We start from the raw sequence: 13772 nt of genomic DNA on the forward strand, positions 1-13772 counted from the left end.
TCCCACCCAGGGCTTGTATAGTAGTTTAGATTCTGGTCAGGATCTGCCATTTAGTGTTGTCTTAGTCGGTAATGGTGTTGTGTAATCCCAAGATATATTATTCTCTGCTAATGATGCGCCAGGCATAGAGTTAGACGACCACCAATTGTACCATTCAGAGGCTGAAAGGGAAGATCTTAAATTGATATACCATCTCTTTTAACCCAAACCTTAACAACAATTGATGAATGTTATTTAAACCAAACAAAGAATATTGCAACTTTGAAGCAGACAATGGCGAACAATTGCTATTAATGGGATAAGAAAAGCAACTCTTGGCCCAGGGTCTTGGTCTTACAGCTCTGCCAGTTGCTAAAGGATCTTTTGCCGCAGTACCAGGAACCAGGAGCATAAAATACAGGTCCTGACCCTGTGTATATCTGGATCACTTCCTTTTCTAGTAAGGCTTCAAGCTTGTCAATAATACACGAGTCTTCTCTGAAACTCTTGCAAATGGTCCAAATAGAGGATCTGTTTATGGGTGTGGGAGTGAAAAAGAATGGTATCGTGTACCCTCACTCTACCAGAAAGTTTGTTCTAGATTCTCCTCCTCCAGTGATCCACACACAGGCACAAGCCAATTGGTGAAGTAGCATTGAACAAGAACCCATACTGGCCAGACACTGTATGAACTTTAAATTGAGTTGGCTTGCAATCTCTGCCAATTCTGAATTGAATTGGCCTCGAGACCATGTCAGTAGTAAAGATACCACACCAACTATGAATGTAGTTTGTTATGCCAATACGTCTGGGCCCTGTGCTTCTCTGAAATAACCTAGTCCCGGTTGTACTGAAACCAGTACGATTGGTTGGTTCTGTCCCAAACAAATACTGACACACCATAGCTTATAGCATTTACGCATGTATAATTGTAGGAGTGGGAATTCTTATTTCATTTGCTAGTGTTTGACTTACTGGACCAGATTCTAGGTTTATAGTCATTGGTAGGTTGGGACTTGGATGCAGCTGTTTTAGTGAAAGCATTAAAAAGGATGTTCACGTGGTACATTGCAATGATGATAATGGTAAAGCTTGAATTGATAAAGAGTCGGACTTTGCAAGAGCAATGTTGGCATGAGGGTACGGAACGTATCTCACTTCATGAACTAATTGAGCACATATGAATGATTCTTGTGGCATTAAACATCCTGGTTACCAAGTAGGTGTTCATACCATGACAATTCAACAGAGGAGAGGAATGCATCAAGCTTGGATAATGTGAGGACAGCTACCAAAACCATAATCAGAGTTGATGCTCGAGTCAACAGACTGATCAAAGTGGCCTTAATAGTGTCAGCATAAGGGAAAGCTGGGCAACAACAGAAGAGGGCACAGGATAACTGAGTGCATTAAGATCTTTGAGTTCATGTGCAAAAGCAATTAATATCTCAGTTAATTGGTGATCAGAAAGAGCTATTGGTGACAAGTGGGAAGCCATTTTACACAATGCTGTTCTGAAGCCTAGCCTGATGAGGTAGCGCGAGTTGCACCCTCCACGGTGCTCCGAACCCAACACACGCCTGACAGAAAGATGAAGTTTTACACTTCCCTGGACGATTTTTTTTGTCGGTACCAATCAAATTGCAGGAACATCAGATAGTGACAGCCATCAAAGAGTAACCATTCACGGCAGGGTTTATTTGTTTGTTGACTTAAATGTTTTGACGCCAAATGTTTATCATCTTATTGAAAACAGCCTGTGATTTTTGCCGACAATGCAAACACTGCTTTGATTAACGATGTTACCATGACTACCAAAATGAATATTCATTAAAATTCATTGTAAGAAGGCGTGAACTTTGCGAATTCGCAATATTTATCTTTCCAACGAGACAGACAATATTCTGTCGGGTGTTAGCGAGGTCTGATGCTGTTCGGGTCTACCCATGCCTACATGGCAGGCTGTTCTATAGTCCTGACTGATTGAATTCAAACTTTACCCACACGGTACATCATGCTACACATACTGACATGTGTTCAAAGGGACCAACTTGTTTCAGGTTTGTTTACTGCACTGTTACAAGATGGGAATTGCATGATACATCAATAATTTTGTTCCAAAGTACTTGTCACTACACTAGTTGAAAATTCTGCATCAAAGCATTTAACAGTGACCACTTGAGTGTGTCAACAGAAAAATTTGGGTTGACCAAGTGGGCAATGTCATATTACAATTCCCGCCAAGGATTATAAGTCACATAACAAATTGATCCATTTCCCACAACCACAGGAATACATAAATTTTCAATAATGTGCTAGAATGCAATAGTCTATGTACCAATTTGGACCTAATCAAAATGGCTGCCATGGCTTTCATTAAAATCAATTAAGTGGTGCTTTAGATATCAGTGGAACAGCTAAAAATTAGCTAATTAGGTAATTAATATGAATGAATTTAAACCAAAACCTAATAAAATTTGAGCATACACACACATACAGACAGACAGACAGACAACAGACAGACACAGATAGACAGACAGACAGACACAGATAGACAGACAGACAGACACAGATAGACAGACACAGACACAGACAGACAGACAGACAGACAGACAGACAGACAGACAGACAGACAGACAGACACACACACAGACAGACACAGACAGACAGACAGACACAGAAAGACAGACAGACAGACAGACAGACAGACAGACAGACAGACTAACTGCAATTACTCATTGTGTGCTTCACATACAGGAGTCAAAAATACAACTCTTGTGGATTCATTGAGTAATTCCTACTCATGAGATTGAAATCAATAATGTGAATAGTGTTATGTAATAAAACAGACAAACAAACTGGCATTAATATTTATTCAACAAATGCATCAATAATAATTTATTTATCTTCATGTCTAATATTGAAATGACGTCAAAGCAGCATTATTTATGCAGTGATATTCTTGTAGTTGTACAAATTTATTTAAAATTATACATTACCATTTTAGCACAAGAGGTAAACACTAAGCTGACAATATGGCGTTTATTGACTGTGTGAGTTTTCAGGTTTTAAACTGCACGAAGCAAGTGTTCATTGACTGTGAGATGAGTTATGTTATTGACTACGTGCAGGCAATTATTGACTGGGAAGTGAGTTATCAAGTTACTCACTGTGACAGGTGAGTGGTCATTCTCTGTATGAGGCGAGTTATCAGGATATTATTGTCTGGGAGGTGAGTTACCAGGTTATTCACTGTGTGACAGGTGAGTGGTCATTCTCTGTACGAGGCGAGTTATCAGGATATTATTGTCTGGGAGGCGAGTTATCAAGTTACTCACTGTGAAAGGTGAGTGGTCATAAACTGTATGAGGCGCGTTATCATTATATTATTGTCTGGGAGGTGAGTTACCAAGTTAGTCACTGTGTGACATGTGAGTGGTCAATCACTGTGTGAAGCGAGTTATCAGGATATTATTGTCTGGGAGGTGAGTTACCAGGTTATTCACTGTGTGACAGGTGAGTGGTCATTCTCTGTACGAGGCGAGTTATCAGGATATTATTGTCTGGGAGGCGAGTTATCAAGTTACTCACTGTGAAAGGTGAGTGGTCATAAACTGTATGAGGCGTGTTATCAGGATATTATTGTCTGGGAGGTGAGTTACCAAGTTAGTCACTGTGTGACATGCGAGTGGTCAATCACTGTATGAAGCGAGTTATCAGGATATTATTGTCTGGGAGGCGAGTTATCAAGTTACTCACTGTGACAGGTGAGTGGTCATTTACTGTGTAAGGCGAGTTATCAGGATATTACTGACTGTATGTGAGGTCATAGTTAATAGCATCATATTTACATTTAAACCTTTGCATTCCCTATCTTATCTAAAAATATCAAAAACGGAACTATACTTATATATACTACTACCATACAATTAATAGATCTCAGAAATGAACGACTGTAAATAATGTCGATTATAATAATACGTATGTCACTGGCCAATCACATGCAGTGTTTCATCGCTGTTTGCGAAAATTTTAATCTTAGTGCTGCATCATTTTACCAGCAGAAACTACAGCCACACAGAAAAACAAAAAACACTGAGTTTCATCATTGGCTACAGAGCTGACTTTAACTATGTGTATATTGAAAACACTTTAGAAGGTAGGTGCATACAATTATCGGCCAGCTCACTTCACTTTCTTCATTAACTCTTCAGCCTCCTTGTGAGCCTGTAAGACAAAAATCACAATTATATTAGTATGGTTAAAAACATTGGCAGCCATAGCGAGTTAATAATGATAACATGGTCTGAATCTAGCAATTTGATTAGCTGAAGCAAGGTCTTATATCTGCCACTAGAAGACCTGTGATCCTGCCCCAAATATCTAACTGAACTGAGATCGCACAACCGAGCACTATTCGATCATAGTGATTGCGAGTGTATGATCAACTTATCAAAACAGGGATAATATAGTAATATCAATTATTATTTCCAAAAATGGTAATATATTTTGCATTTTGCAAGAAAACTCCCATGAAGAATGTGTGCATGGAATATGTGCATGCATTGCGTCATAGCATTCAAATAAAACATGTGACATTAATGCGCCTGTCCCTGTCATGAGCCGGGACAGTCATCTGTTTTGTGAATCAACATATTAAAATGCAAAGAATCACAACTAAAAACAGTTTATTTTTACACTTCGTTTATGTGTCAAAATAGTGTAGTTGGTATTAGCGCTAGTTCATTGAAGTTGACTAGAAATGTTGTCTATTTCGTCATGTGCTTCACCAATCTATGTGTATGTTCTATGAAGTATGTTTAAGCCCTGAAGTTTGTATAACAAATCCAGAACACACATTACACAGTGGCTAAATTCAGACCCCTCAAAATGAATTAAAATGCCAGTTTACACAAACAAAATCGAATAGTACGATATTTGTCCATATTGAGAGATTGTGTTGGAACATCATTGATTAACAAAATGGCCACCTGTTAGATTGTCAAACCAATACATCTGTATATCTATGACGTGATGTATAATAAAAAGTCATTGTTAATGACATAGTCCTTGTTGGAATTAGGGGAAATGTTATTCATGACAAAAATAAAGTAATATGAACCAAAAGCATAGTTAGTAATTGAGAGTGAATAACTGGCTGGTCTAGTATCAACAGAAATTACATGTAATATACGACTTCTAAAATCTGAATATATATTCAGAAATTAAACAGGATATGCTATTCATGCATTTTTTGTATTCAAACTGAATTTTATTTGTCCACGCTCATGTACAGAGATGTTGTAGTATGGTCAAAAAGCAAGATTGCAGGCAGTCACCATCTTTGGTCTGATTGTGAAACTAATTGTCATGGACATGTATCCTAACATGTATAATTTGAAGAGAAAAAAGACATGTCAGCGATACATTTTGAAAAAAACAAGATGGCTGCCAGTTGGTCATTTTGGATTCAAACATGAAATAAATCATTATGGACAAGTATCTCAACATGTATAATGTTTGTATCAAATTTTAACGAATACCAACAAATCCTATCCAAGATACCTCACTTTCCAAATCAAAGAAAGCTTAGAAAGAACTCCCGTGTGCTGAGAGTATTGGAGACGCATTAAAAATTAATTCAAAATTACTTGAACTTGAGATGTTGATGGAAACGCAGAAAATTAATTATGCAAATAAGGTAACGAACAGATTTAAGTGTAAAACTAATAAGGTCTGCACAATGTACCAAGTTTCATTGAAATGTGATTAGAACCAAAAAAATATTAATTAATATGCTAATTAGAGAATTAATATGAACAGATTTTGACCCAAAATTAATCAGGCTGTCTATTGTCCTAGACCATTTATGTACTAAGTTTTATTCAAATGTGATGATCAATACTTGAGATATACAGTATTAATTAATTATGTTAATTAGGTGATTAAGAAGCATAAATATTTACCAAAAACTAATATGGTGTATAGTCCTGGGTTCATTGAAATGTGACAGGTACTCTTGAAAAGTTTCGTTGAAATCCAATGAGTGGTTTTTAGACATCAGTGCAACAGCCATAGAACAGCAAAAAATTAACTAATTATTCAAATTAGGTAATTAATAGGCACAATTATTTATCCCAAAATTAATCAGGTCTCTGCATAGTCCTAGAATATCTATGTCGCAAGACTCATTGAAATGTGATGATTAGTACTTGAGATATCAGGTGAAAAGCTGAAAATTAAATAATTTTGCTAATAAGGTGATTAATATGCACAAATATTTACCCAAAACTAATTAGGTCTCTGCACAGTCCTCAAGTAACTATGTACCAAGTTTCATTGAAACGTGATCATTATTACTCGAAATATCAAAACCTGAAAATTAATTAATTATGCAAATTAGGTAATTAATATGTACTGATATTACCCTAAAAACTATCAAGTCTGTGCAGTCTCATATGACATCTATGTACCAAGTTTTATTGAAATGTTATGATTAGTACTTGAGATATCAGTGGAAAAGCCGAAAATTGATTAATCATTATGCAAATTAGGTAATTAATATAATATAAACAGATTTTTACCCAAAACTAATGAAATCTGCGCATTAGATCAGAGCATCCATGTGCCAAGTTTCATCAAAATCCAATGAGTGGTTCTTCAAAAATCAGTGGAACAGTCATGGAACAGCTTAAAATCAGTTAATTATCATGCAAATTAGGTATTTAATATTAATAGATTTTTACCCAAAACAAATCAAATCTGCGCATTAGTTCAGAGCATCCATGTGCCAAGTTTCATCAAAATCCAATGAGTGGTTCTTCATATATCAGTGGAACAGTCATGGAACAGCTAAAAATCAGCTAATTATCATGCAAATTAGGTAATTAATATTCATAGATTTTTACCAAAACCTAATCAACTCTGCGCATTATCCCAGAGCATTTATGTACCAAGTTTCACCACAATTTGATTAGTGGTTCTTGAGATAACGGTGGAACAAAAAAAGTGACATACATACATACATACATACATACAGACATACAGACATACAGACAGGGTAACTGCAAAGACTCCCTTTTGTGCTTCGCACACGGGAGTCAAAAAATGATTGAGCCAATACATAAATCAGAGTGAAAAGTGCTAGATATGTGCAAAGGCTGGGTAAATGAGATAAATGGTGGCATATTGTATGTACCGGTAATTTAACTACCAGTATACCATAGAAATGCAAAGTACGATGACAGGAATATTTGTTAGGATCAAGAGTCTTTGCACTTTCAGAAGTCAACCTTGAACAGCAGGCTTTATACTAAATTTAATATCTACGTTGTACAATTTAAAGTTACTCATATTAAAAACTACATATACATGTTTTTCACATACATGTGTCGGCAGATATGCTATATATTATTAAATCCCCACAAAAAATATAAATAATCAGCTCATTTTAATCTGATACATAAACACCTATAATTAAAAGTGAACCAGATGTTCATGAAACGCGATGAAATTATCACACGAACATACAGCCCATGTGACAAAAATTACCCAAGACATGTTTTATACAATTCAAATTGATTGGTATTTTAATTTATGCATTATTACTTGAGCAAAACACTTTTTATTGAGATGAATTCAATTGCTTAAGTGATGTAACAACACAGATTATACATCAATAATGACAGAAAAATAACTTTTGGAGTTTTGAGCATCACATCTTATTTCAATTGACAAGTTGAAAAAAGAATGATGCAAAATTATTTAAAATTCAACTAATCATGAATCTGTACACAATTTATTTGGCAAACATCGTCAAACGATGTTTTCGGGGACAATATCTATTATGAAAAAAAACTATTATTTTAATAGAGGATTTTCCAACATGTGGTCTGTAATGCATTTCCTTTGGGTTGTATATATGAACATATTAAATACAACTGTTGCTAATGGCAACATGTACAGCATCCTCTTCAAATCACTATTATTTGGGAGATTTTATAAATCACAATAAACTGATAGATTTCGCCGCAAATATCGTGTAAAATGTGTTTAATAACGAGGGATAATGACTAAAACAATCAAAGCAAAACTAATAAGCTTACTTCTGTGGGAATATTTTGGATAATTTTCGTAGCTGTGACCTTCCTCAGCCAGCTTGTACACATGTTGAATATGCATCTGAATAATCTCAGATCTGTTTACCATGCCTGGCATTTTAGGGTATGATGTGGTTGAGTGAGATATGGGTGTTGTGAGATTCATGTGGGACAGGGCAAGTTTCATGTGGGTACTTTGAAAGTTTGATGCAAGTGCAGCTATGGCGAGTAAAATATTGGTACATGGTGCTTATATATGGGGGGGGGGGAATTATTGAGGAATGGATGCATGTTGATGAGATATTGGGGTACGGTGAGTGAGATATGAGTGTAAGGAGGGTGAGATATGGGTGCATGATGAAGGAGATATGGGTGCAAAGTATTGAGGAATGGGTGCACGATGACAGATATGGGGGCCAGGTGAATGAGATACGAGTGTAAGAAGAGAGATATGGGGGCCAGGTGAGTGAGATACGAGTGCATGGCGAGAGAGATATGGGGGTAAGGTGGATGAAATATGGGTGTAAGGAGAGCAAGATATGGGTTCATGATGAGTGAGAAATGGGTGCATGATGACAGAGATATGGGTATAAGGTGAGTTAGATATGGGTGCATGGAGTGAGATATGGGTGAATGGCAAGATGTACTGCAAGAATGGTGAGATATGGGTACAAGGTAAATGAGATATGAGTGACTGGCAAGTGAAGTACAGTAAAATGCAAGTAAGATATGGGTATAAGGTGAGTGAAATATGGGTATAAGGTGAGTGAAATATGGGTGTAAGGAGACTGAGATATGGGTGCATAATGAGTGAGATATGGGTGCATGAGGAGTGAGATACGGGTGCATGAGGAGTGAGATACGGGTGCATGAGGAGTGAGATACGAATGCATGAGGAGTGAGATACGGATGCATGAGGAGTGAGATATGGGTGCATGAGGAGTGAGATATGGGTGCATGAGGAGTGAGATATGGGTGCAAGGAAAGTGAGATATCGGGTGCAAGGAAAGTGAGATGTCGGGTGCAAGGAAAGTGAGATGTCAGGTGCAAGAAAAGTGAGATGTCAGGTGCAAGAAAAGTGAGATGTCAGGTGCAAGGTGAGTGAGATATGGGTGCAAGGTGAGTGAGATATGGGTGCAAGGTGAGTGAGATATGGGTGCAAGATGAGTGAGATACGAGTGCAAAAAAAGTGAGATACGGGTGCAAAGAAAATGAAAAACAGGTGCAACAAAAGTGAGATAAAAGATAATGGGATATGCTATATAAGGTGGACAAAATTTGCTACATTGTGTCAATCTGGTTAAAATATGAAACATATGCTCTATTGTGTTTTTTGTACATTTTATAGCAACTAAAACAAAAAAAACATATCTGTGAAGGTTTAGTAAGTAAGTGAGGTGAATGGCAACATGTTGTATGAAATTTAAACTATTCTAAATAATCTTTTATAATCCAAGGACAGAATTAATACATTTACAATTAAATTTTTACATAAAAAATAAATTTACAGAAAATGCAAGATGCCAGCTATAACGGAAGTGACACAGGAATTCTCAGGAAATGTACAAGCTCTATTCTTTTCATGACTTCTTTTAACATTCGTAAAAAAAATAAAAATTCAAGTAACCAAGAATTCAAAAGAGCCGCCATAGTGATAGGTATATACTAAACTAAACATTACTGAAAGAAAACTACAAAATCATTGTTTCCGTGGAAACAAATCACTGATTTGGTGATACCTGATTATTACAAATGATCAGGAAACTTTTCAATTCTTACTTTATCCAACCTTTTCCAATATTTTATATTTTCACACCTTCTTGAGGCCATTGCAATTGTGTTTTTTTCACTGATTCATATCCATCAAGCCAAATAAAAACAAATATTTGAATCCTTTAACATGCTTTTCAAAGTAGGTCAAGGTAGGGATTTTTTAAATATTTTTTTGGTTATTTTTTTGAGTGTTTTTGCGAATAAAAATGTCATAATTTTTTGAATTTCTGTTAAATCTCATTCAAAGCCTGTAAATTTTGTGACATTTGTGAAAAAAGCGTTGAGTCGAGCGGTGAAAAATAGGGTAGTCAGGTTATAGGAAACACATAATTTTTTTCCCTTGGCCTGACATGCACAGCTATTTCTGACAAGCGAAAGTGGGTCATATTTGGATACAAAGCAAGGATAGACAATCAAGTTAAGCTTCAATAATTACTCATTTGGTCAACAGATGTAATATCGAGTAATAAAAAACACCTCAAATCCATAATTACAATTCTAGTCCATCAGTGCAGGTGGTGGGGTAATCTGGATCTGTGTGAGCAGTCATAATAACTTACTTCATTCAATAAAAATATAGTTATTATAATTTAGATATTTTACAATTAATAAAATAGGTGACTTGATGAAATGAAAAAAGAAATTGGTGAAGAAAGACGCAGTCATACAGATGCAGTGACCTTTATAAGAAAAAAAATTCTAAAAGTTGTTCATCAATATAGCAAGTGAACATTTGCATTCTCCCAGTACAACATTGCTACATGTATATTGAAGTATGGTCTGTAGCCACTTTGGTGGTGATATTGTTATTTTTCAACTATGGGTGTTAGTATACATTCAGGAGGAAATACTGAGTATACAGTTTTATGGAATATGACTACCTTATTCTTGGGAGTGAAGCTACGTCACAGAACATTCTACGTTGCTAAGATGCACACCACTGTTCAGGGGAGTCTCAACAACTAAAGTACAGTTTTCTAAGAGTTTTCGGCCTTCGTTTTCACTGTGATTGTTGTCAAGCGATGAAAATGCCTGGATGTTCGCCCTCGAGAATAGTATAGTATAGTATTTCAAAATAGAATAATATTATATATAGCATTGCAAATAAGTTGACTAAGAGATGATAGTCATTGTCATCTCCAAACTCGTTTATTGATTTTCCTATTGGACAAGCAGTCATCACGTGGTTTCAAAGTTAGTAATTGCTCCGTACTCTGATGTCACATGCCTGAGTTATCTGCAAGTGGACATGCTCAAACTCTGATGTCATATGCCTGAGTTATCTGCAAGTGGACATGCTCAAACTCTGATGTCACATGCCTGAGTTATCTGCAAGTGGACATGCTCAAACTCTGATGTCACATGCCTGAGTTATCTGCAAGTGGACATGCTCAAACTCTGATGTCACATGCCTGAGTTATCTGTAAGTGGACATGCTCAAACTCTGCATGATGTCACATGCCTGAGTTATCTGCAAGTGGACATGCTCAAACTCTGCATGATGTCACATGCCTGAGTTATCTGCAAGTGGACATGCTCAAACTCTGATGTCACATGTCTGAGTTATCTGCAAGTGGACATGCTCAAACTCTGATGTCACATGCCTGAGTTATCTGCAAATGGACATGCTCAAACTCTGATGTCACATGCCCGAGTTATCTGCAAGTGGACATGCTCAAATTTGGCAAATTTAACAATGCATATAATTGAGAAAGGCAGACATAACAATGTGCCGCTGGATAAAAGAACATGTGATATGTGCAGCCAAAATATAATTGAGGATGAGCAACATTTTGTAATGAAATGTCCAGCTTACAGTCACCATAGGGACAAATTATTCCTGACTGCACAAAATAAAATTCCAAATTTTGATAAAGAAAATAGTCAGAATAAATTCACTTTGATTATGGCAAACCATACTCTAGCACCAGCCTTAGCTGTCTTCCTAAAAAACAGCTATGGAACAAAACAGCAACAACTATCAGTGTATTAGGCTACATTTTGTGTTCATTCTTTATTCTGTATTCACCATTGGCTGCAAATTGTCTTTATTGTTTTTTATTTTTTTTATTTTTTTAGAAAAGTTTTTATTTTCTGTTTTCTTTTTTAGATTGTAGTTTTTTTTAATTTCTTTCTGTAAGACCCTTTTTATCCTTTCTTAAGGATTTTATGCGTCTAATAAAAAAATAAAATAAATATATCCAAAAGTGACAGTGTCATGCATTTTTTTTTTTTTTTAAGGAATCAGGGTATGTTATGTGCAAAAGTTTTCAAATATAATTTTCAAGGACTGTAATTAAATACTGGTAGTCTTATTTGAGGCCAAAATGCAAGGAAATAGACACGCTAATCAGTCAAGCCAAGTGTTTTGTCATGAATTTGTTTTTGCGTATCTGTTAACCGACTTAATTAGTTGATTAGCGAATTGCTGTGTTATGTCTGTCATCGTTTAGGTCTATTTGAAGTTTTGGACGGAACTTGGCTCAGTGATTTGGAACTAATTACCAGATATCCGTCGCGATTCTGACAGTTGATATTCATAGTTATTAATGTAGTGAACGATTAATCAAAAGATATGACGTATTCAGTGCTTAGTGTGATTAGCTTTATGATTGAAGGTTACGCCCTAGAGTCTTTTACTGTTTTGTAATTGGTTAGAGTTTTGAAAATGAATAAAGAGAGTTTGAGTTGGTCTTGGGGAGCACAGCACGATAGACGCAGTAGAGAAGAGAGAGTGCAGTCCTGGGCAGTCGAGAGTGCAGTCCAGGGGCGAGCCTTGAGGCAGTCCAGTCTTGAGCGAGTCTTGGTTCAGCCTTGTGAGAGTCTTGGGGACTTTTCCCCAGGGCGCTGTGTCTTATAGAGTGCTCCAAAAGATCGACTAAGACGAGAGCTGAAACGTATTTCGTTGTGTGTGCCTTATTTGACTGTAAAGTTAAAGTGACTTTCCCGATCCCGTACCTCAAGGAGACGAGATAGAGAGACGAGACGAGTTTCCCCCCTGACAAGTGTGGAGAATCCCAGAGAGAAAGAAGATTTTATCCCCTGATAGTTTGTTCAAGCAATATAAGACAGAGGTGTGAATAGCTATACACATACTATGTGGTCTGTTACAAATCCGGAAAACTTAATAGTCACATACCCTTTTTTTCTCTGAATTTCTACATTTTACAACCTGCACTCTCTAAAGGCCTTGGTTTAATTTGAAAAAAAAAAAGTCTTCAAAAACAACCAGATATTACACACATTGAGTATACAGTAAAGCAATTATTCTTCAAAACAATAGTATTAAGAATAAGATGGACTTACATAAATAAAAAAAAGTTTAAGTTTTATTTGTATATTCGTAAAAATGTCACCTATAGGACTACACTCATGTTTCGATAGTGTACACTGGAGAAAATGAAGAACTGTATACCAGAGCACGGTTACTAAAAAACCATGATCAGAGTAACTTTGTGTAATATTCTGACACAAACTTAGTGAATCAGTGATGAAGCTTACTGTAAATGCAATATTTCGTTAAAAAGGAATGACAAGTCCTGTCGTTGTCATGTGATGACGAATTATGCTAAGGTTTGTTTCAAATTATATTCGAGGTAGGAGCTAGATGATAAAATAAATATGACCCAGAATCTGAGAACATCAATATTTGCTCCTGATGTGCCACTTATTCACGAAGTGCATTTCATTGTTGACCTTTACGATTACCACCAAACTCACTTTTTTCTTATATTCTTCTATATTTCTGAAAATGAACCCTAATTTTGGAGGCACCAGTTAAAATTTTCAGGTTTTATTCAAAAAATTTGGCTTTTTTCTGAAAGAAATTGCAGACTATAAACAGGGTGAATTTGTGATGGAAAGAGGGAACTGGTAATGAAATGGTGAAGGGTAGTTTTTCCAGTCACCCTGAATGCACCA

At 36.2% G+C, this 13772-nt stretch overlaps 1 protein-coding gene across 1 annotated transcript in view; it reads right to left on the bottom strand.

The window, feature by feature from the left end:
- Positions 1-2835: 2835 nt before the first annotated feature.
- Positions 2836-13772, bottom strand: part of LOC100377474 (regulator of microtubule dynamics protein 1-like) — a 35698-nt gene continuing 24761 nt past the window's right edge. The window contains exon 9 of the mRNA XM_002735215.4: positions 2836-4206. Within this exon, the coding sequence (XP_002735261.1) occupies positions 4165-4206 (42 nt within the window). The 3' untranslated portion in view covers positions 2836-4164. The remainder of the gene's footprint in view (positions 4207-13772) is intronic.

The sequence above is a fragment of the Saccoglossus kowalevskii genome, chromosome 6 (assembly GCF_978046115.1).
Source record: "Saccoglossus kowalevskii chromosome 6, keSacKowa6.1, whole genome shotgun sequence".
Taxonomy (NCBI): Eukaryota; Metazoa; Hemichordata; class Enteropneusta; family Harrimaniidae; genus Saccoglossus; species Saccoglossus kowalevskii.